This window comes from Myotis myotis, unplaced genomic scaffold, assembly GCF_014108235.1.
Source record: "Myotis myotis isolate mMyoMyo1 unplaced genomic scaffold, mMyoMyo1.p scaffold_m19_p_33, whole genome shotgun sequence".
Lineage (NCBI taxonomy): Eukaryota > Metazoa > Chordata > Mammalia > Chiroptera > Vespertilionidae > Myotis > Myotis myotis.
In genome coordinates, this window is record NW_023416339.1 from 2,172,676 (window position 1) to 2,196,478 (window position 23,803).

Here is a 23,803-nt window from a genome sequence, read left to right on the forward strand (position 1 = left end):
TGTCTGTCTCATTCCCAGCTGCCCAACACGGGGCGGGTGCATGGTGGCCTCACTCAGCGTTCGTTGAGTGAATAAGTGAGTGGAATGGACACAAAGATCTTCTCGGGGCTGTAAGTTCCTCTGGTGTTGAGTATCCACCTGGAACATTCATGCGTGGTGGGAACTTGTCCATGTTCTCTTTCCAGAAAGCCAGCTGAGGTGGCCAGAGCAGACTCCCTGGACAGGTGGCCACACCCACGTGGATTTTAAAGCTGAACCTTGAACTCGCCCTTCCCGTTTTCTAAGTGGCTTTCTGGAGCTCACAGGTCCCAGGGACCCGAGGATCCCGACCAAGCAGGCTCCTGACGGCCCATTTTGCAGAGGGGAACACTGAGATGCTGAGACATCCAGCGACCCTCCCTCTGCGGCCGGCACCTCTGAGGTGGAACATGTGTCCGGGGACACAGCTCATGGCCTTTCACTCCATCTGTTGCCAGGCAGCTCCTAAGAACTGGCTTTCCTGCCCGGAGTTGCCAAGGAAATACTAAATCCCGGTGGGCTGGGCCTGGGGTGTATTTTGACTTCCCGGGAAGGCTGTCTGGTCGCCTGCACTGTGCTTTGATCTGCCTCCTCTCCTGTCCCTGTGCTCACTCTCTCTGCACCCCTTCACTCTCCCTCTCTCTCTTTCTTCTCTAGTTTCACCCTGTGCTGGAAGCAGAAGACCCCGAGGTTTCTGAGCGAGGCCCATGGATGTCGAAGTCTTCCTGAGTCCCAGACCCCATGTTCTCCTCCCGTGGTCATTATGATGCCCTGCAGGACGGTGGCTCAGGGCCCCCAGATCCGGCCCCCCTGGGCCCACCCAGCACCTTGCAGGTCACACGGTCCCACCGGATGAGCGGCAGCTGCGAGGGGCCCCCTCTGAAGCGGCGGGGTGGCCTGGTGGACCACCGGGATGTCATCTTGGCCCACCAGGCGCACAAAATCCAAAGCACCCCCCAGGCCAGGAGGAAGGAATGGGAGTGAGTATGCACGGGGTGGATGGCCAGCCCCAGCCCTGGGCAGGGACCCGGGGTACGGGGCCATACGAGGGGTCTCTTGAGGTCAGGCACAGCTCATTTCTCACAAATTTGGGGAGGAGGGGGAGGGCAGGTGCTTGCGACTAGAACACATTCATAAGCTGTGCTGGCTGCTGACACCTCAAATTCCTTCCCTGTCTGTTGATTAATATCAGCTGCCTTAAGCCCCCCTTGGGAACCCCCGGGGCATCTCATGGTATCACAGCAAAGGGGTTAATGGTAGGTGAAGCAGGGTATCCTCAGAGGACCCTGCTTGGGGACCTGGGAGGGATTGGCAGATAATTCCAATGGGCGTGAACCTGCTGAGAAATGCCACTTTCCGGGGGCGTGGGAGCGGGGGTGTTGGGGGTGGGGGTGAGAAGACAGGAATTGCTCTCAACCAGTGGCAGAAAGACAAGTTTGTGACGAAGGTAAAGAGGGGGCTGTGAGAATGGGGTGACTCTGGAGATCCTGGTCCTGGCCCCCCTTTCTCTTTGCCCCCGAAGGGGATCTTCTCCTGGGACCTGCTGTGCAGACAAGGGTTGGGCTTTGAGCTGCCTCTCTCACATGCTCCTGGCCCGTGGCCTCCCCGGGCTCAGTGTCTCTGGGAAATTGCTCTTTCTGGGCTGCCGGAGGGCCGAAGGCAGGTTGTGCGAAGGATCAGTTCTGGTTACAGAGGAAGGAGAGCCGGCACCGGTTCCTTTTTCTTTTTCTCAAGAGTTTCTTTGGCAAAAGCTCAGAGCCGTGTGGCTTCTGGCTGAGATCAGGTGGGATGTGAAGACTGATTTTAGGATGACTGGGGCTGAGGCTGACATGGATGCTGATCACTCCTGGGACCCTGAAGCCCCTCTCCCACCCTCTGCTGCTTCAGTCTGGCACCACACAGCTCTCCGTCAGGCTTCTCCTATTTTCCATCTGCTGGAAGGGGGAGCTGGGTTATAGATGCCAGTGGGGTTTGCCGTGTGCCGATGAGGGCTGTGTAAATACAGGATGCAAGGAAGACTGGATTATCTATGGGAGCCATTAAGATCGCAGGTTGAGTGAGAAAGGCGGTGCCAGTTTGGCCTCTGAGGTGGTTTCCTGAGGTTAGCCTGACATCTGGTGGCACATTCCGGCATCATGTAGAATGGGAATGATGGTGACAGGACACTGAGGTCCTTTTGACTTTCTCCTCTCCACCCATCCATCTAGGCACCTACCCATTCATCCATTCATCCATTCATCAGTCCACCCATCAACCCGTCCACCCTTCCTTCCATCTATCCATCCATCACTTCCTAAATAACTAGGGTGCACCTAACATCTGTAGGTACAATGCTAAACACTGTTCTTCCATTATCCACTCTGCAGGACTCACCTTCTTTCTCTTCTCCCTTCTATTTAGTCCCCATTTATTTCCCTTCTCCTCCTTTTTCCTTTCATTTTATTTTTAAAAAGAAATTTGATTAGTTCCCTCAGAAACAGCGAGGCTTCTCTAGGAAATTAGAATGAATTATTTCCACAGACCCATTAAGAAGAGATTTTTAGGGGAAGAAAAAGGGTCAGTGAATTAAAGAGATAATAAAACACACCCTGTTGCCCAAGGAAAATGATTAAGTATAATCTATATCTATGTATATAAAAGGCTAAGCGACCGTTCTACTGGTCAGACTTTTCTGTATGACACACACTGACCACCAGGGGGCAGACACTCAACACAGGAGCTGTGGAGCTGTGGTGACTTGGCAGCAGCAGTTCTCGGGTGACATACCCTGGAACCAGAGAAGAGGGAGCCTGATTCCTCCTGGGGCCCTGCAATTCCACCTTCAGCCGTGGGTTATGTTGTTGCTGGGGCACTGTTGGCCCCAAATCTGGTTTATTGCACACTTGCATTTGTGTTCCACACCCTGTATGACAGCACCTTTGCAGGGTGCCCTCTTGCACTCTGGGACCCCTCAGGGGATGTCAGAGTGTTGGTTTCGGCCGATCCCCGCAGGTCAGACCAAGGGACCCCACCTGCCGGATTGAGCCATGGCACCAGGTGCGGCTGGCCAGGGAGGGACCGCGGGAGGTTGCCTCCAGGGCGTGTCTGGCCCGCCTCGTCCAGTCCCACCCTGCTGGCCACCTTCTAATTAATTTCCTTTCAATGTGCACAAACCAGTGCACCAGGCCACGAGTTTATAATAGTAATGACAGCTAATGCTTATTGGGCACCTACTGTGGCCAGAACTTTATGGTCTTGTTGCCCTTTCATAACTCTGCCGTGCAGTGGTTATTGTCCCCAACCTGCAGGTGGAAAATGGAGGCTCAGAGAGGTGAGTGCCTGTGGGCTTGCTGCTAGAAAGTGGCAGAACTGGGATTCGAACCCAAGGGCTGTCAGACTCCAAAACTTGAGCTCTTAACCATTTGGCCAAAGATTTACTACAGTAGAAGGTGGTAGGAACATACTTTCATATAACTCGGAAAATAAGAAAGTCAGTCCTCTCATGGAGAAAAGAGAAGCATTGTAGGGTATTCCGAATCAGGAGACCCTGTTTAAGATGCCATTTCTGCCACAACCGCCTTGAATGGCCAGCTTCTGCCTCAGTTCCCTATTCCTGTCGCTTTCTCCTTGAATGGCCAGCTTCTGCCTCAGTTCCCTATTTCTGTCGCTTTCTCCTTGTATGGCCAGCTTCTGCCTCAGTTCCCTATTTCTGTCGCTTTCTCCTTGAATGGCCAGCTTCTGCCTCAGTTCCCTATTTCTGTCGCTTTCTCCTTGAATGGCCAGCTTCTGCCTCAGTTCCCTATTTCTGTCGCTTTCTCCTTGGATGGCCAGCTTCTGCCTCAGTTGCCTATTTCAGTCGCTTTCTCCTTGAATGGCCAGCTTCTGCCTCAGTTCCCTATTTCTGTCTCTTTCTCCTTGAATGGCCAGCTTCTGCCTCAGTTCCCTATTTCTGTCTCTTTCTCCTTGAATGGCCAGCTTCTGCCTCAGTTCCCTATTTCTGTCTCTTTCTCCTTGAATGGCCAGCTTCTGCCTCAGTTCCCTATTCCTGTCGCTTTCTCCTTGGATGGCCAGCTTCTGCCTCAGTTCCCTATTCCTGTCGCTTTCTCCTTGCATGGCCAGCTTCTGCCTCAGTTCCCTATTTCTGTCGCTTTCTCCTTGGATGGCCAGCTTCTGCCTCAGTTCCCTATTTCTGTCTCTTTCTCCTTGAATGGCCAGCTTCTGCCTCAGTTCCCTATTTCTGTCGCTTTCTCCTTGAATGGCCAGCTTCTGACTCAGTTTCCTATTTCCGTCGCTCTTTAGGACCATGAAAATACTTGAAGAATCTATAGCCATAGTCTTCAAATTTCTGAACTCCTACCCCGATCAGTAAAACAAACACATTTTCAGCACACCCATAAAAAATGTATATTTTTATTTATCAGTTACAACTATTCTGTATTTATTACATGCACTATGAAAATGTTAAGATGATGAAATACTAGTGAGTAAATTTTTAAAAATGATTTTAAAATTTTTAAATGTTTTTTATATTTTTAGATATATATTTTTTTTATTGATTTCAGAGAGGAAGTGAAAGGAAGAGAGAGCTAGAAACATCAATGATGATAGAAAATCATTGATTGGCTGCCTTCTGCATGCCCCCTACTGGGAATCGGCCCCCAACCTGGGGATGTGCCCTTGACTGGAATCGAACCCGGGACCCTTCCGTCCACAGGCCGATGCTTCATTGAGCCGAAGCGGCTAGGGCAAAATGATTTTAATTTTTAGAATTCAATGATATGAACACTTTTGCCCTCGTGTTTTAGAAGTTTGCCTTCACTTTTTGAGTATTTGTTTTGTAAGAGCATTTTATTGTGAAAGTGTTCAAATACATGAACAGTTGAGAGAACAGCACAGAGACCACCACATATCCATGACTCCAATTTAATAATTATCAAGATTTTTCCAGATTAGCATCATTAAGCTATTTTCTTCTTTCTTGTTTTCTGAGCTATTTTAAAGCAAATTCCAGACCATATATGGTTTTACCAACTTCAGGTTACACATCTAAAGCACACGGGCATTTTCTTACTAATACCACACTTACAAAATTAACAATATAATTTTATATTAATTTCCAGTCCACATTCAAATTTCCCTACTTGTGTTTTTAATAGTTGATTTCTTTGAATCAAGAAGGTCTGTATATTGCATTTGGTTGTCAAATGTCTTTTTTTCTTGTGGTGAAATACAACATAAAATTTACCAACTTAACTATTTTTATTTATTATTGTTATTATTATTATTATTATTTAATCCTCACTAGAGGATATTTTTCCATTGATTTTTAGAGAGGGGGAAGAGAGAGGGAAAGACAGAGAGAAATATCGATGTGAGAGAAACACACTGATTGGTTGCCTCTGCATGTGCCCCTACCAGGGTCCAGGCTGGGGAGGAGCCTGCAACCAAGCATGTGCCCTTGACCGGAATCAAACCCAGGACCATTCAGTCCTCAGGCCAATGCTCTATCCACTGAGCCAAACCAGCCAGGGCCCATCATAACTATTTTTAAAGTGTCTAGTTCAGTGGCCATTAAGTGTAGTCACATTGTTGTACACCCATTATCACCATCCATCTCCAGAACTTTTTTATCTTCTTAAACTGAAACCTAGTTCCTATTAAACAGTAACTCCCCACCCCTCCCCCAGCCCCCGACACCCACCATTCGATGTTCTGTCTCTATGAATTTGACTTTTGTAGGACCTCATTTAAGTGGAATCACATAAAATTTGTCCGTTTGAGACTGGCCTATTTCACTCAAGATAATATCCTCTGGTTCATCCATGTTGTAGCATGTGTCAGAATTTCCTTCCTTTTAAAGATTGAATAATATTCCTTTGTATGGATATGCCACATTTTGTTTATCCAGTCACCTGTCAATGGACACTTGGGTTGCTCCCACCTTCCAGCCACTGTGAATAAGACGGCCATGAACATGAGTGTATAAATATCTCCTAAAACCCTGTTTTCAGCTCTTCTGGCTGTATACCCACAAGTGGAATTGCTGGATCATATGGTAATTCTGTGTTTACTTTTTTCGTTGTTCTATCTCTTGAGACTTATTTAGTCTAGACCCCGCCTCCTTTCCCCCATCCCATTGATTCATGGAAGAAACCAGATCCATTGTCCTACAGAATATGCCCCATTCGGAATTGTCTGTTTGAAAACCTTTGCATCCTGCTAACCACGTGGCTTTGCCCATCGTGGGAATCCCACCAGGCGTAGTGCCTACGAAGGTGAAGTAACCACAGCAAAGGGGACTCCACATCCCACAACGTCTTCCTGAGAATTTCGCATGTTTTTGGCCGCCCTTTAATAGAGATTGCAAGAGCTCACCACTGTTTTGACTTCTTCCTGTGACTGATGGGGTCCTGGTGCCAGGAAAGGACAGAGTCCTGGCTTTGCCATTTCTCACCGCCCCTTTCTGCTCCCATTTATATTTTCTTGAATCCTTGTTCTTTCTAGAAACCTTCCACTTTGCCAGCCGATATCCCAACCCATTAACCCATTAACACAGGTCTGAGCAGACTGCAGTATGTCGCCATGGGTTGCCATGGTTGTTTATCTTGTTCTTGTCTGTTTCTCCCATTAGAATGTCCCCGGCAGGGATGCTCATCTGTCTTGCTCACTGCGTGTCCCTGGTGCCTGAGACCAGGCTGGTACCCAGTAGGTGCTCAGTAAATATCTATTGAATGAACATATCCAAGGAGAATGAGTGAGGGTCGCTGCCAACTGGCTAAGCAGATTTGGGTCAACCATATATTAAGGAGTAAGAAAGCCAATGCTTTTCTTCGTTTTAGATGAAACAATAAATGAAATGGAAGTTTGAGTATTTGGTTCCACACTTCCACAGACGTACTCCCTGGGGTGCCCCTAACTCACTTTGGAGCTCCTTATACCCGAGTGCAGTGAGGAGGCGCTGTCTCTACACGCTTTCCTTCTCCCCCTCCTTCCTCCTCTCCCTCTTTCCTCCTCCCTTCCTTCTCTTTACCCACACTATCTCCCTTCCTCATCCCTGTACCCCTTCATCCTTCCATCCCTTCCTTCCTTCCTGTCTCCCTCTCTCCTCCCACTCTCCTTTTCCCTCTTTCCTCCTCCCCCTTACTCCTCACTTTATCGCTTCCTCTCCCCTTCATCTCTTTCCTTCCCTCCCCTTCTTTTCCCTTCCTCCCTCCCTCCCTCCTTCCCTCCCTCCCTTCCTTCCTTCCTTCCTTCCTTCCTTCCTTCCTCCTTCCTTCCTTCCTTCCTCCCTCCCTTCCCTTCCCTTCCCTTCCCTTCCCTTCCCTTCCCTTCCCTTCCCTTCCCTTCCCTCCCTTCCCTTCCCTTCCCTTCCCTTCCCTTCCCTTCCCTTCCCTTCCCTTCCCTTCCCTTCGCTTCCCCTTTTCTCTCCTTCCCCTCCTCTCTCCCTCTTACATTCTCCCTTCCTCACCCTTTCTTTCCCTCCCTCCTCTCCCCCTACTTCTTTCTTTCACCAATAGTTAGGACACCATCTCATGTGGGGCCTTGGGGACACATGAGTCAACAGTCTGCTTTTTCCAGAACCACACTCTGCACCCAGCAGGAAAAACCAACACAAAACAAATGATAAACAGGAGGAGCGCTCAGAAGGGGCTGCACAGGGTCTGGGGGGGACTGGGAGGGCCTCCCCAAGGAGGAAATTTCCAGGCTATTTCTTCTCACACTTCACTACATTTGGAACCCCTGTGGGATCTTGTTAAATGCAGATTCCCATTTGGCTGGTCTGACCTGGGGCCTGGGACTCTGAATTTCTTTTCAACAGGCTCCCAGGTGAGGTCAATGATGCTGTCCGTGGACCCCTGTCTGAGCAGCCGCATTCTAACCCCCATCCTCTTCCTTCTCCTCGGCGAATAGAGGACCTGGGAGGGAGAATGAGAGGGTGGGGGAGGATAGCTAAGCGAACCGCAATGAGTGCCACGAATAACACTTATTATGCTGTAATGATAATAATAACCAGTATTGATGGTGCATTTGCTATCTGCAGGGCACGGATCCAAGTCCTTTCTATATAAACTCATTTAACCCTCATCACCATTGTGATAAATAGATCTTGCTTTTCCAAAGTGTTTCTGTGCTCACGTGGCACACGGCGGTCTTGTGAAGCAGCCAGAGCCGGCATTGTCGTTGTTATTGTCACTGTTAGTTTGCTCTTACACCGGAGGCAAACAGGTTCCCAGTGTTACCGAGGCACCTGAGGGTCAAGCCAGGACAGGAATGGCGTGACCTTGACTTTCAGGCCAGAACCAGCCATTTCTGTGGTGTGGAGGCCCAGGCCCGCCATCCTGCAGGCCACCAGCTGGGGCTGGGGTGGCTGGCCTGACTTGTCCTGGTCCCTGAGGCCTAAGCGTCCAGGAGAGGGCATGCAAGGTGAGGAAGAAGGAGAAATGGATTCTTCTAGAGAATCAGTTTTTCCATTTATTCTCTGCTGCTCTCACTCCCTCAGTTTTCAATGCCCAGTAAGATAGCTCCATAGTTTTCAGTGAGAAAATTAGGATTATATGGGACTGTTAGTAAAACGACGAATGTCACTGAACCACAAAGAGAGACAATTAACCTGTATGGGATCTCAATGATTGTGGAAATGGGTCTAGGGGACAAACCAACGTCCTCCCCAAGGTCCTCAAGGCCCTGTTCCTGCTCCCCCCCTGGCTCACTCTGCTCCAACCACATGAGCCTCCCCACTTTCCATCAGTCACATCAGGGTGGCCTGCCTCAGGACCTTTGCACTTGCTGTTCCCTCTGGTGGGAATGTTTCCCCCTGTATATCCACATGGCTCCTTCCTCACCTCCTTCCAACCATTACTTAAAGAGAACTTCCTTAACAAGCCTTTCTCCACCACCCTATGTTCTTGTTTTTACCCTCACCTGAGGATATGTTTTTGTTGATTTTAGAGAGAGAGGTAGGGAGAGAGAGGAGAGAGAGACAGAGAAACATCGATGTGAGAGAGAAACATTGATTGGTTGCCTCCTTTACTTGCCCTGACTGGGGATCGAACCCACAACCTTTTACTTTTTTCTTTTGGTGTATGGGACGACGCTCCTACCAACTGAGCAACCCAGCCAGGGCCTCGCCACCCTATTCAAATGCAGCCCCTATACATGTCTGTTCCCCTGCCCTACTTTGTTTTTCTCATTAGCACAGTTGACCAGTTCATATGTATATATTTGGCTTTTATCTTGTTGACTGCAGTCTCTCCACCAAGGCAGGCATTTTTGTCTGCTTTGTTCTTTGCTAGGTCCCCAGCTTCTAGAACAGGGCCCAGCAAGCCATAGTCAGGGTGCCAAATCCAGTCAGACACCTGTTTTGGTGTGGCCCATGGGCTAGGAAAGTTATTACTTGTTGAAGTAGTTGGAAAAAAAATCAAAAGAAGAATAATATTTCTCGATATGTGAAAATTCTATGAAGTTAGTAAACATTCAGTGTCCATGCAGTGTTATTGGAGTGTAGCCTGGTCGGTTTGTGTGCACATAAGTATGTTGTCTGTGGCTACATGTGTGCTACAGGGCGGAGCTGAGTCTGTAGAAGAGGCTGGCCTGCAAAGCTGAACATTTTTACTTTCAGGCCCTTTACAGAAGTTTGGGGACCCCTGTGCCAGAACAGTGCCTGGCTCTGGCCGCGGCGGCCACAGCGAGCCGCTAGGTGGCGCTGTGGCTTCCGAGTGGAGGCGGGAAGCTGTCGTTCCCCCTCCCGGTTCCCATCTCCTGTCCTTCCTGCTCCCGCTGGGCAGTGTCCTGAGAAATGGAAGGCAGACCCAAAGTAAGAATCCGATTTTCATCGTATAACACTCAGTCATTACATGTTTGGCGACTTTGTTCATGCACAAGGGGCTTGTAAAGACGAACTGGGCGAGTCAGTGTTTTAAGGACCCTGGGGCGGGCGGGGATGGGGTGGGTGGGGGGGGTTCCAGGTGGGCCCTGAGGTCATGTGTGGGGCCCGCGCGGCTTTGACCTGGGTTGTGGTTGCATTTCTGGCCTGGGAGCCAGACAGTCGCCTGTTCAAATCCCAACTCTCCTTCTTGCTGACTCAGGTTGGGGGCGGGGAGGGGGCATTTTTCTCTACTCTGTGCCTCAGTTTCCTTGTCTGTAAAGTGGAAGTAACAGAAGCACCTGCCTCTTGGGTTCTTTTTTTTTTTTTTTAGGGCAAGGTTTATTTATTTATTTATTTATTTATTTATTTATTTTACATTTTTTTTCTCCTTTATTGATTAAGATATTACAAATGTGTCCTTATCCCCCCAATGTCCCCTCATCCCCCAATCCTGCCCTCACCCTCACCCCCTGTTGTTCACATCCATCGCTTATGCTCATATGCATGCATACAAGTCCTTTGGTTGATCTCTTCCCCTAACCCCACCCTCCCCTACCTTTCCTCTGAGTTTTGAGCATCTGATTGATGCTTCTCTGTCTCTGGATCTGTTTTTGTTCATCGGTTTATGTTGTTCATTATATTCCACATATGAGTGAGAGCATGTGATACTTATCTTTCTCTGACTGGCTTATTTCACTTAGCATAACGCTCTCCAGTTCCATCCATGCTGCTGCAAATGGTAAGAGTTCCTTCTTTTTCACAGCAGCATAGTATTCCATTGTGTAGATGTAGCACAGTTTTCTAATCCATTCATCTGCTGATGGGCACTTAGGCTGTTTCCAAATCTTAGCTATGGTGAATTGTGCTGCTATGAACATAGGGGTGCATATATCCTTTCTGGTTGGTGTTTCTGGTTTCTTGGGATATATTCCTAGAAGTGGGATCACGGGGTCAAATGGGAGTTCCATTTTTAGTTTTTTGAGGTTCTTAAAAAGACGAGATTCGATGCATTATTAAAGGGCGAGCATGTGGGACTGCACAGGCGGGCAGGAAGCCTCGGCGACAGTGTGTGATGGTTCCAGGGAGGGTGTGAAGCAGCTGGAGTCCTCAGTTTACACATTTGAGAGAGACAGAGAGAGGCCAGCAAGTTGTTGAGCCGTCACAGTTAAACTGAAGTCTGACCTTTAAAGAAGACCTGCTGGAATCCAGAGCAGTTTTTTCCCCTTCCTTTTTCAAGGGAGGCAGTTGGACAATTCTAGCCTAGAATTGATATTAAAATAGAATAAGTCTGGTCCCAGGGAGCTGCTTTTTCCGTGCAGCGGCTGGTTTCCAGTGCAGGGACCCCCCTTTGTCCTTTGCATTAGCAGCTTGGCTGTGGCCAGCCATGGAAGGCCTGGGGAGGGCCCCCCAGAGATGGTGCGCCCCCCCCCCCCATTCCTTATGATCTATCAGATTCTCCACATTAGTCTTTGGAACCCAAGCAGTTTGTGAATCAACATCCTCGCTGCTCACCCCCCAGAGTCACCATTTTGCCCACTGCTGATTCCCGTCTTTTTTTCTGCCACCATCACTAAAGCATGTCCTTTCAACACATTAAGGTTCTCCTGGCCGCTAGAACCAGCTCAAAGGAGGCCACATTGGGATAAAGTAAAATGAAATAATTTCTTTCCTTCTAACATTTTCAACTTGTTGCAGCCCCTTTGGGGAGAGGAGGGTGCAGGTCTTATAACCTCCCAGTGAGCTCAGGGCCACAAATCAAGTGGGCAACAGTATAGGTAAAAACTCAGCCCCGAAATGCCACGTTCCAAAGCAAATGTGGTCTCTGGCCATCCAGGAAGGCCGTGCTGGCCTGTTTTAAGTTGTTCTGGAGACCCCACATGTGCTACCAAGGACAGATTTGGCAGCACAAGTAGCTGCCTTCCAATCTCAGCCCATCCATTAGAGCTGGGTGACCCTGGGCAAATGCCACAGCCCCTTTGGGTGTGTTGGGGGCGGGAATTATAAAAGTTCCTGGTGCAGAGAGTCTGGGAAAGTGCACCGATGAGGCAGGGCTCAGATAGAAGGGCCTTAGAGGAAAAGTCAGCCTAGCCTTTCCCCTTCTGTAAGTCTGGGGACTCTCTGGGCCAGTGGTTCTCAACCTTCTGGCCCTTTAAATACAGTTCCTCATGTTGTGACCCAACCATAAAATTATTTTCGTTGCTACTTCATAACTGTAATGTTGCTACTGTTATGAATCGGAATGTAAATATCTGATATGCAGGATGGTCTTAGGCGATCCCTGTGAAAGGGTCATTCGACCGCCAAAGGGGTCGCGACCCACAGGTTGAGAACCGCTGCTCTGGGCAATATTTACATGTAGTTTCTCCAATCTGCATGTTAGGGATTCTGAATAGGAGCTCATGCAGCGTGGTGGCTCAGGAGCCAGGTTGGCTGGATCTATAGTGTAGGTCTGCTACTTGCTGTGTGGCCTCAGGGAAGTGACTCCACCTCTCTGAGCAGCCTCGGTCGCCACATCTGAAAGTGCGGAACAGAATAGCACTCGCCTCATAGGGTTGTTACAAGGATTGCACATTTGCAAAACGCGGCGAGCAGTGCCTGGCACATTATAAATGTTACAGACGTGTTAAGTGAAATAAGATGAATGAATTCCCACCCACGCCCCTGGCTGTGATCTCCAAAAGAGCACAGGCCTGATTTTGTTGATAGTGTATCACTAGGGCTTAAGCACATGGTAGGTGGTCAGTAAAGGTTGGACGGAAGCTGGATATGAAATGAGCATGAATTTTTGTCTAAGAGATGAAAACCTAACCTCTGAATCTGGGATGCAGACTTCTGTAAGGGGCAAGAGAGCGAATCTTTTCAGTTCTGGGAGTCACTTGGTCTCTATTGTAACAACTCAACTCTGCCTACATAGCATGAAAGCAGCCATAGAAAATGTGTAAATGAATGGGCGTGGCTATGTAAAGTTTTATAAGTAAAACTTTATGAAAGCACGTCGTGAGCCATGTTTGGCCTGAGGGCTGTCACTTGCTGACTCCTGCTGTAAATCACAGTGAGAGGTTAGTGGGAACTAAGGGAGATATTTCACACCGTGTTTTCCGTGTAGAGTGTAGAGATGGTGAAGTCAAAAGCCAACAGTGGCAACCCTTAAGCCTTGAATCAGAGGGCATATTTCTTTATGTTATTAATATTTATTAAGCACATGTTATGCTGTTCACATGCTGATCATTGTAATGGGCACTCTCATATTTTAAAAAAATGTTTAGGATGTCATTAATTATCCTTCTGTCCTTTTTAAAATTAGGAAAATAGAGCCCAGAGTGGTTAAGAAACTTTCCCAAGGTCACACAGCTCAGAAAGGATATTCCAGGCCAACTGAGTTAGTTTCCAAAGCCTTTTCCTCCCTGGCCAGTGAAGGGCTGGGGCCTTCTTTCACAGCTGCCACTTAAATGTCCCAGCCACCGATGCAGGCCCTAGAAGTGAGCCCCTGAACACGGGAGGCATCGGAAGGCTAACACAAAATGCACTGAGATTTTCAGCAGACACGCATGAGGGAAATTCTTTACAAATTGGTGTGGAGCCTGTGCCCGGGGCCCGTTGGTGGGCCTGCTGGAACGTTCTGGAGCTCTGCAGCTCTTGCCTCAGCATGAGGATCCCTATTTAAAAGAGGCTTCATCCCGTGGGGTCAAGCTGAGAGCTCCTTGGGTTTCTCAGTCCTGGAGGCTGGGACTCTTCCTCCCACATTTTCTTCCTCAGCTTTGACGAGAGCCCTCACATTGCCTGAAGCCCCAGCTTGGTTGGTTCCTACCGGTGCAGCCATTTTCAGGGGCTGCCCCATTTTCTTTAGAGCCGGGTCCAAAATCTCCAGTCCTGAATTAGGCCCGTGTGCTGGCCTCTGGCTGGCCTCTGGCTGACCTCTGCAGGTTAGCGACACAGCAGCACAGGTATCCACGTGGCTTTGGCTGTCCTGCAGGACACTTCCCGACAGCCTTTAGCACACATCATTGCCCCTTGGAGAGCCTGTTAAAACACAGATATTGCAGGACCCACCATAAGGTTTTTTTTTGTTGTTGTTAATCCTCACCTGAGGATATTTTTTCCATTGATTTTTCAGAGAGAATGGAAGGGAGGGAGGGAAAGAAGGAGAGAGAGAGAGAAACATCAGTGTGAGGGAGATACATTAATTGGTTGCCTCCAGTGCCAGGGATTGAAGCTGCAACCAGGTGCGTGCCTGTGACCGGGAATTGAACCCATGATCCCTCAGTGTGTGGGCCGATGCTCTAACCACTGAGCACACTGGCCAGGCCACTCTGAGTTTTTGATTCAGCAAACCTGGGAGGGGCCTGGGAATCTGTATTTCTCATAAACTCCCAGGTGATGCTGCAGCTGCTGGTCCAGGGACCACACTTTGAGAAGCACAGCTGGAGGTTGGCTACACATCAGGATCATCTGGGAAGTTTTTAAAAATCCCAATGCCCAGGCTGTGCATGCCCCAGTGACTCCCGCTCTGTGGGTGGAGTCCAGGCCTTGGCATTTAAAAGGCTTCCAGGTTATTCTAACAGGTCGCTGTGCTTGAGAACCAACGTGTGTGCAGGTTGTCCCTGTTCACTTTACTTACGATACACTCAGGTGAGGCTTGGATTTATACATGACTTGGACATTTAAAATCTGCAGGGGGATGGGAAAAAAATCACGGTGTCTAATCCATTCCTAAGCCCGGGATTATTCTCGTATGATTCACGGTTTGGATCCTTATTCTTTTGGCTTCAGTGATCTCTCTGTGTATTCACAGAGCAGATATTCAGCCGGAACACATTGGTACAGCTGATTGTTAAAATATTAAAATATTTCCATACCAGTTAGTAAACAGCTGTGGCCTGGAGTCTCCCCAAGTGAGCTTCCCCATCCACCAAGTCCCTTCCTGGGTCCTCCCTCGCCTTCTGATGATCCACCCCAGTGCCTTTGACCTGCTGTCCCATGTCTGTATCTTTAGCTTTCATGTCTGGGTAGAGGTGTATCTTGAATAGGCAGGAGGTCGGTTTGCAAACTCAGGAGCACAGGAAAAATCCTCTGTGTTTGGAGAGGGGAGTGGTGCTGATTCCAGTCTTGGTGGTGACACTGACCAGCTGGGGAAGCTGACTAACCTTTCTGTGTCTCAGTTGGGTTGAGTGAGGCTTACGTAGAATGGATGCATGGACAGGCCTTAGGATGGTGCCTGACTTGTCCTTAGCATCAAATCAGTGCAGTTGTGTTTGTGTTAGTTATCTATGGCTACGTAACAAATGGCCACAAGCCATGTAACACATTACCACAAACTCAGCGGCTTTGAGTAGCACATTTATTATCTCACCGTTCCTGTGGGTCAGGATCTCCGTGTGGCTCAGCTGGGTCCTGTGCTTTTAGATTGATCACAAGGCTGTAATCAAGGTGTTGAGCAGCACTGGTCTCATCTGAAGGCAGGACTGGGGCCGGATCTGGATCTAAGGACCTCTGGTTGTCGGCAACATTCAGTTGCTTGCAAACAGTTGGATTAATGGGCCTCAGTTTCTAGTTGACTGGTGGCCAGAAGCCACCTTAAGTTCCTCCCAATATTGCAGCTTGCTTCATCAGTCACCACAGAGAGAGAGAGACTGCTAGCAGCATAGAAGCCAGAACCTTTTGTAATCTAATTATGCAAGTGACATCCCCTTAACACCGAAGTATTCCATTGTTTAGAAGCAGGTTGCTCAGCAGAGGGGATTGTGCGAGGTTGTGACAACCAGGAGGCGGGGACCACGTGGGGCATTCTTAGAAGTTGTCTGCCATAGTAGTAGAAGTATTTTCAATCCTGGATGTAGGTGATGAAACCTCAGCTGTCATTGCTTCTGCATGGGGCATGGGTGTTATGCAGCATCAAAGCCCCCAGCAGCCCCATTCAGTCCACACTGGTTACCTTTGAGACCCTCTCTTGTCCCAGCCTGCAGGGTCCCCTCAACTTGGAGACTCAACTGCTTTTGAGACAAGTAGGGAACCCAGGAACCTTTGGGGGTGGCCAAGCACCTTTCCAAAGTCCAGCCACCCATGATGCTCCATGCATCCTCTACTCTTGGAGAACAGTCTGTACTTGGGGGTTCCCCTAACCTTTGTGTCCTCGCATTTGCTGCCCTCAGAGGCACCCTCCTCCCTCTGTTCTTGAGCTCAGCTGGTCTGATTTCCTCAATGAATAGGTAGGAAGTCGGTTTGCAAACTCAGGAGAACAGGAAAACTCCTCTGTGTTGGGAGAGGGGAGAATTTCCTGAGACAAGAAAGGCATGAACTTCAAATTATTTTTGTTTCTTCTGAGTCAGAAGACTGTAAGTTTTTATAATAGAGTGCTGTGTTAGGGGGATGAGTTAAGTTAGGGGGGCGTACAGGTGGGAGAGGTCATCTGGGGAAACGGGGGTGGGTCACAGGTGGTGAAGAGGGTTTCCGGGGGCAGGAGATGGGGCACAGGGCTGGAGAGGCATGTCACGAAGGAGGACCGGCAAGGACACACCCGCGGAAGGGGGGCAGGGGACAACATTGCAGAGTCATCAATTGAGAAAGAAGTGAGTGGGTTGAAGGTATGGTGAGCGATAAGGCTGACCAAGTTGTTAAAGCCATTTAAAGCCCAACAGTGAATTACTATTTTTCAGGATCCTTTAGGTCAGGGGTACGTCAGAACTTGGCTGGTTGGTTCTGCTCGGGTCTCTCACTTGGCTGTCTTATGTGGATGGCTGGGCTGGGCTGGACAGTCCAAGAGGCTTCCCTCACATGCTTCCAGTGGTTTCCATGAGGTTAGCTTGGGCTTCCTTGAAGCATGGCGGCCTCAGGGTAGCGGACTTTCAGGAGGTTGGATTTTAAGAGAAAGCCTGACAACCGGGTAGGCAGAAGCCAACGTCTCTGAAGGGAGGCTTCCAGGTCTGAAGAAGCTCAGGTACCAGGTTGGGAGTGTGGCATCTGTTCTGTTGTGCAGGCCATAGGAGGTCCTGAGGTAGGAGGCAGAAGCACCCATTGGTGTTTTACAAAGTAATTGCGGAAGAAAGGACAGTTCAGTGGGAAGAAGAGAGAGTCTGGAGACAGAAACCCTAGCACTCTTTTTATTCTGTGTGACAACATGTGTGCTATTTCACTTTCTTGTGCCCTAAGCTGTATCATCTGTGAAATGGGGTAATGAAAATCCCCACCTTAGAAACCCTCTGGGGCTTTCATAAGGATCATGTAAGAACGTATTTGTAAAGAAGAGCTGCCAAACTCAATAGGAGACAGATCATTGGGACAGGCTTGATTTAAGGGGGTAAATTTCAGCAAATGCTCACCTTCCATGTCAGGGAGACAATAAGGAGTGATGAGGCCTCCTTATTGGTGGCAAACTGGAGAACTCCAGCCCCATTGGAAGGAGATGGCAATCCTATATAATAAAAGCCTAATATGCAAATCGACCGGTGGAATAACCGGTCGCTATGATGTGCACTGACCACCAGGAGGCAGACGCTCAACACAGGAGCTGCCCCCAGCCCACAGGCCCCAGGCCAGCCAAGGCGGGTGCCAGTGGGGGCTCCCCTGATTCCCCCACTGGTCGCCCCACAGATCGGCCCTGATTGCTGGCCAGGTCTAGGGATCCTACCCGTGCACAAATTTCGTGCACCAGGCCTCTAGTTATTCAATAAAAGCTGGTGAATGCCATGTGGGAATATGGGTTCAGTGTGGCCAAATCTTCTGGTTTTATGTAAAGAGGCAAAATTCCATTTTTATGTGTAATCTTTTGACTTGTTCTTAACATATTTCTGTCTTAAAATGTAGATAGACCAAGGAAGCTATTTGTGAGCCTCTCTGTTTGTAACATCTGCTGTGAGCCTTAGTACTTAATGTAAATATTAGTTATTAATTTTATCATGGATTCTTAAAACTGGAAGACAAGGTGAGTGAGAAAGAGGCCTGGAGAGAGGCAGCAGAGCAAGGCAGGGATCTGGATCAGGACAGGGCTGCTGAGAGCAGGACCGGGAGACCCAGAGCATTTCAGAGGGACAATCCATAGGACTCACTCGCTCACTGGCCAGGCAGAGATTCCTACCACTTGCTGAGCCATAGAGCCCTTTGCAGTCCAAGGAAGCTGGCTAGGGACCCTTCTCAGAATTGTGTTTTTAGATGCATAAAATCAAACACAAAGTAGACTAATTATAATGAAAATCAGTTATCAACATGTCTACAGCAACATATTTGCACACCATAACAAACGTGCTCCTTTCATGTGCGAAAAAGAAGACCTAGTGACAGGCTTAACAGTTTTAAGGTGATGACGAGAGTCAATGACATGTCAAGAGTTGTGCAGTAATTGTAACATGAATTACAAGTATGCTTTCTGTTGATGACAGAGTCACAGGTGCTGCTAACGCTGTTAATACTACTGCAATTCATTGCCTCCATTCATAATGTAGCTAAAAGAAATGAAAATGAAGATGTGATTTATTTTCCCCAGCAAAGTCAGACACCCTAAATGAAAAATAAATTAAGTACCACTTAATCCAGGGAATTCAGGAAAAAAGTGGTTCAAAGGGATTTCTGAGATTTCTAGTTTGGGGAGGGTCAAGCAGGTAAAAATAGAGCGGGGGAGGTGGGGTGGGGATGTAGAAGGGGTGAGGGGGAGGGGTTGGGGGTAGAGGTAGGATGTGGGAGATTGTGAGAACTACAGCAGAGTAGCTAAGCCTTCAGGTTTGGGAGCTGGAGTGCCTGGATTCAAATCATGGCCCAACATTTTACCAGCTTTGTAATTGTAGTGGGTTCAACAGCACCCCACTTCTGGTACCAAATCCAGTTTCGTTGGCGTATATGTGACTTACTGGACTAATCTTTCATGTCTCAGTGCACTCAACTATAAAATGGTGATGACAGTAGTATCATCTACCTCCCAGAGGTGTTATCAGGATTAAATGAGTTAATTAATGCATGCAAATCACTTCAAACAGTACTTGGCACAGAGTAAGTGCTACATAGACACAGTCATTATGATAGAAGTGATGGAAGTGAATGAAGTTCATTCATTAATCATTCATTCAACACATTTATTCAACAGTTTGAGGCAGAGAACAAATCAGACAAGGACGCTACTCCCATGGGGTTTACATTTTTAAAAGGAGAGGCAGCTAATATACAAGTAAATGGATAATGGAGTCATTGTGGGCAGTGGTCAGTGACAATAAAACAGGGCAATGGAGTGAAGTGTGAATGGGGCAGGAGCATGTTAGAAAAGGTGGTCAGGTATGGCCCATCTGATAAGTTGACATTAGTCACCGGAATGCAGGGGATAAGGCAGCTGTGCACAATTCTTAGCGAAGGAAGTTTTCAGACAGAGAACAGCATGTGCAGAGACCCTGAGGCAGGAGTGTGCCTGGTGTGTTTGAGAACGAGCAAGGCAGCCAGTGTTTCTGGAGCAAGGTGAGTGGTGGGAAACGATGTTGGAGAGGTTGGTGGGGGCAGCCCCTGTGTTATGAACACATCCTTGGAGGTGCCGTCTTTGAGTTCAAAGACAGCTGTCGATTGTCCCAATGAGATAAATGCTTAAGAGAAGTGTAATCAAGGGATTAGCAATAGCTTTCTAAAGGGCTCGTGAACCAAGACCGAAAGATAAGCAGGAAATCACTCAAGAACAGAACAGGAGCTCTGGCCAGTGCGGCTCAGTTGGTTGAGTATCATCCCAGGCACTGAAAGGTCACCGGTTGGATTCCTGGTCAGAGAACATGCCCAGGTTTCGGGATCCCAGTAGGGACCATGCAGGAAGCAACTGATTGATGTTTCTCTCTCTCTCTCTCTCTCTCTCTCTCTCTCTCTCTCTCCCTCCCTCCCTCCCTCCCTCTTTCTCTAAAAATCAATAAAGAACACATTAAAACAAACAAACAAAAAAAGAATAGACGTGGTCCTTGGACCTAGCTAGAAGAACCAGCTAAGGAAATTATGATCAGGTCAGGAAAAGTAAGGGACAGTGATGGTTCAGGGAGATCCAACCAGGAGATAAGGTAGAAAGACATTGGGAAGAAATCAGGCATTGACCAGGTGGGCTAAGCAGTGGCTTAAAGTCACATGGCTGTGTCATGTGGAGACAGCGGGAGATGAGTGAGCAGCACATCCCTGAGTGTCAGGGCACGCGAGTCATACTTCGACTCATCACTTTCTTTCAATACTAGGAATCGGTGTGTCACTGTGCTCTTTCTGTTCTTGCTTTGAAGTGCCTTGCTCATCCACCGGTGGTGGTGGTGGGCGGGGGGATCTAAGAAGCCCACTTCTGATACTGAGTTCCAGTCTTCATCAGCCTGGGTGCTGATGACTGCACCAGCCTTGGCTCTTTTCTCAAACGGTTGCCTCCTCCTTCCACTTACCAATTCCAGTCTTCAACAGGCTGCCACTTGCATGCTGCCAACCCTTCTCATTTGAGTTTTCATCAGACATTTACTCCGGTCCTATGTTGTTCTAGACATAGGGTAGGGGTTGGATAGCAATTGTTCCCACTTATCAAACGATTGCTGTGCAGAGTCAACTTGGATGAGGTTCTTACCCTTGAGGAGTTTACAGTCTAAAGGAAGAGCAGGTAGGAAAAGCAATGATTAAGATAGGTGATAATTCACCACCAGTGATATTTCTGTCTCTGCCTCCTCCACTTTGGGGATAGGTGTGGGCATACAGCTTGCTTTCAACAAAAGGTGAGTGGAAGCGGCTTGAGTCATTTCTAGGTGGGAGTTGAAAAAGCAAATGCATGACGGTCACACTTCCTTCTTCCTGCTGTGACAAGATGGACTTCTATCATCCTGAGTCCAAGTCAGAGCCTCCTGTTGCCCGTGTTGAACATGCAGCAGGAGCAAGAAGTAAATATTTGTCTTGTTAAGCCATTGGGATTTGGGGTGTTTGTTACAGCAGCAAAATTGGGCCATCCTGACTATGATCAGAGTATCTGTGACTTCCTCAGACACTGCATACTGGTTTCTCTTTACTACATATGATCATATTCTTTCCCCTCCTCTTCTAATTCCTTTCCAAATCCTATTGATTCTTTAAAAATAACTTCAGTAAAGCCTTCCTTAAATTTTCATAACATTTACAGTCCCTATATCACTATCTAACACCTAATCGTTGGCTGTGATGGATACTTTGCTGTGGTTTCATAGATTAGTCTCCTTTCACTATTATGGGTTGTATTGTGTCGTCTCCCCCCACTCCCCCCCCCCCCCCCAATTCAAACATTGAAGTCCTAACCCTCAGAACCTTATAATGTGGTATGTTTGGAGATAGAGCCTTTAAAGAGGCCATTAAGGTAACATGAGGTCATCTGGGAGGGCCCTAATCCAGTATAACTGGCCTCCTTATAAGAAGAGGAGATTAGGGGACACACCGTGGGAAGACCATGTGAAGACACAGGGAGCAGGTGGCCATCTACAAGCCACAGAGAGGGGCCTCAGGCACCTTGACCTTGGACTCTACCCTCCAGCATCGTGAGGAAATGAATTTCTGTGGCTTAAGACCTCTGGTCTGTGGTACTCTGTTACCGTGGCTCTAGCAAACGAAGACTTGTACGGCACAGATATGAACTTCTTGAATACTGGGCCTTTGCACTTTCTGTTCCCTCTTCCTGAAATGCTCTTCCCCCAGATATCCTCCTCCCTCACCTTCTTCAGGCTCCCGATGGCCCCTCCCTCACCTTCTTCAGGGCTTTACTCAAATGTCCCCTTCTTCTTTTTTTATTTTTATTTTTTTTAAAAAGTATATTTTATTGATTTTTTACAGAGAGGAAAGGAGAGAGATAGAGAGTTAGAAACATCAGTGAGAGAAACATCGATCAGCCGCCTCCTGCACACTCCTACTGGGGATGTGCCCGCAACCCAGGTACATGCCCTTGACCAGAATCGAACCTGGGACCCTTCAGTCCGCAGGCCAATGCTCTATCCACTGAGCCAAACCAGTTTCGGCCTTCTTCTGTTTTTAAAAAATATATATATTTATTGATTTCAGAGAGGAAGGGAGAGATAGAAACATCAATGATGAGAGAGAATCATTGATCAGCTGCCTCCTTCATGCTCCCTACTGGGGACCAAGTCCGAAACTCAGGCGTGTGCCCTTGACCGGAATCGAATCTGAGACCCTTCAGTCCGCAGGCCAATGCTCTGTCCACTGAGCCAAACCCGCTAGGGCATCAAATGTCACCTTAGTGAGGCCTTTCTGACTACCCTGTCTATAATTATAGCCTGCACACATTTCCTATTCCCCATTCCTTTAAAAAAATATTTGCCTTAACACGTAGCCCAGTCTAAAACAGTATACATTTTACTTATTTATCCTGCTTGTTGTTTGTTTCTCTCTGCCCACGTTTTAGAACATCAGCCCTCCATGGGCAGAACTTTTGTGTGTTGTATCCCCACAACTAGAACGATGCCAGGAATCAGTGGGTACGCACCAATGTCTTAGAATGAATGAACAGATAGATGGTTAATGAATGAGAACTTTTATGGACGTTCTCTTGAATACCTCATATTGCCTTGTGCAGTGCAAAGCATATGGAAGTTGCTTAATAAACATGGGCTGATTATATGAGTGGATCACAACTTCTTCCTGGGAATGTAGATTTTTTTGGAACAAAGACTTCTCTTTGGAATTTTTGGCACAGACTTGCTAATCTAAGTTGAGATGAGGGAAGTGTAGTATGTGAGTTGGTAATGTGAATGCATCTGAGAAATATGGACACAGAAAAATAGTGTCCAACATTGTGGGAAGTGGAAAAACCACAATTTTGGAATCAGAGATATTGGTTATGAAGCTTTTGGCTACGAGTCACAGAAAACCCAGTTCACACTGTTGTTTTTAAAATTGAGGTTTAATTCATGAAGCATGAACGTAACCATTAACCATTTGAAAGTGTACAATTCAGTGGCATTTAGTACATTCACAATATTGTCTAGTTTTGAGACATTTTCATCGCCCCAGAAGGAGCCCCATACTCATTATTTTTCATTGGCTCCCATAAATGCTAGTATAGAGGGATGTGGGCTTCCGGCGCAGTTTGATCCAGGATCCAGCTTTATTTGTCTGCCACTCTCTCAGCATTTGCCTCCTCTGAGGGCTGGTTTTATTCCAAAGCTGGCTTCTCTCGGGTTTGCAAGATGCTTGTTAACTCCCAGTTAACAAATGTCCCCATTCACATCTAGAAAGAGGGAACGTCTGGCTTCCTAGGGTGTTCTCTTCAGAGCAAGAAGCTTCCTTCCCAGAAGCCCACATAAACCTCCCTTTGGGGTGTATTGATCCGCATTGGCCCACGCTGCCTATTCATAAACCAACTGCTAACATTGAGGTTAGGGTTGACCATAATCCACCAAGATTAGCTGGATGGCTTGGCTCTGGCCCACTGCCTGAGGTGAACCTGAGTTGGCATCCCTCCTCCATCACCTCCCAGCTGTGTGATTGTGCAGCCATGACTCAATCTCTCTGAGCCTCAGTTCTCTCATCTGTGAAATGGGGATCAGATGATACCCGTGCATAGAGTTCCCAGGAGGATAAAGTGAGGGATGGATGTACAGTACTCAGCACATTCCCTGACAGTCCTTCCCAGAACCAGCAGCTAGCCGATAAACGCCTTAATGATAGTAGCTAGCCCTAGCCGGTTTGGCTCCATGGAAAAGAGCGTCGGCCCATGGACCGAAGGGTCCCGGGTTCGATTCTGGTCAAGGGCGTATACCTCGGATGCAGGCTCAATCCCCGGCCTTGGTAGGGGCGCATGTGGGAGGCAACCAATCGATGTGTCTCTCATATCAATGTTCCTCTCTCTGTGTCTCTCTCCCTCCCTTCATCTTGCTTTATTTTTATTTATTTATTTTAATATGTTTTTATTGATTTCAGAGAGGAAGGGAGAGGGAGAGATAGAAACATCAATGATGAGAGAGAATCATTGATCAGCTGCTTCCTGCA

At 47.9% G+C, this 23,803-nt stretch overlaps 1 protein-coding gene across 1 annotated transcript in view; it reads left to right on the top strand.

Moving 5' to 3' along the window:
• Positions 1-741: 741 nt before the first annotated feature.
• CACNA1A (calcium voltage-gated channel subunit alpha1 A) overlaps positions 742-23,803 on the top strand; it is a 285,647-nt gene continuing 262,585 nt past the window's right edge. Inside the window, exon 1 of the mRNA XM_036302813.1 lies at positions 742-998. Within this exon, the coding sequence (XP_036158706.1) occupies positions 760-998 (239 nt within the window). The 5' untranslated portion in view covers positions 742-759. The remainder of the gene's footprint in view (positions 999-23,803) is intronic.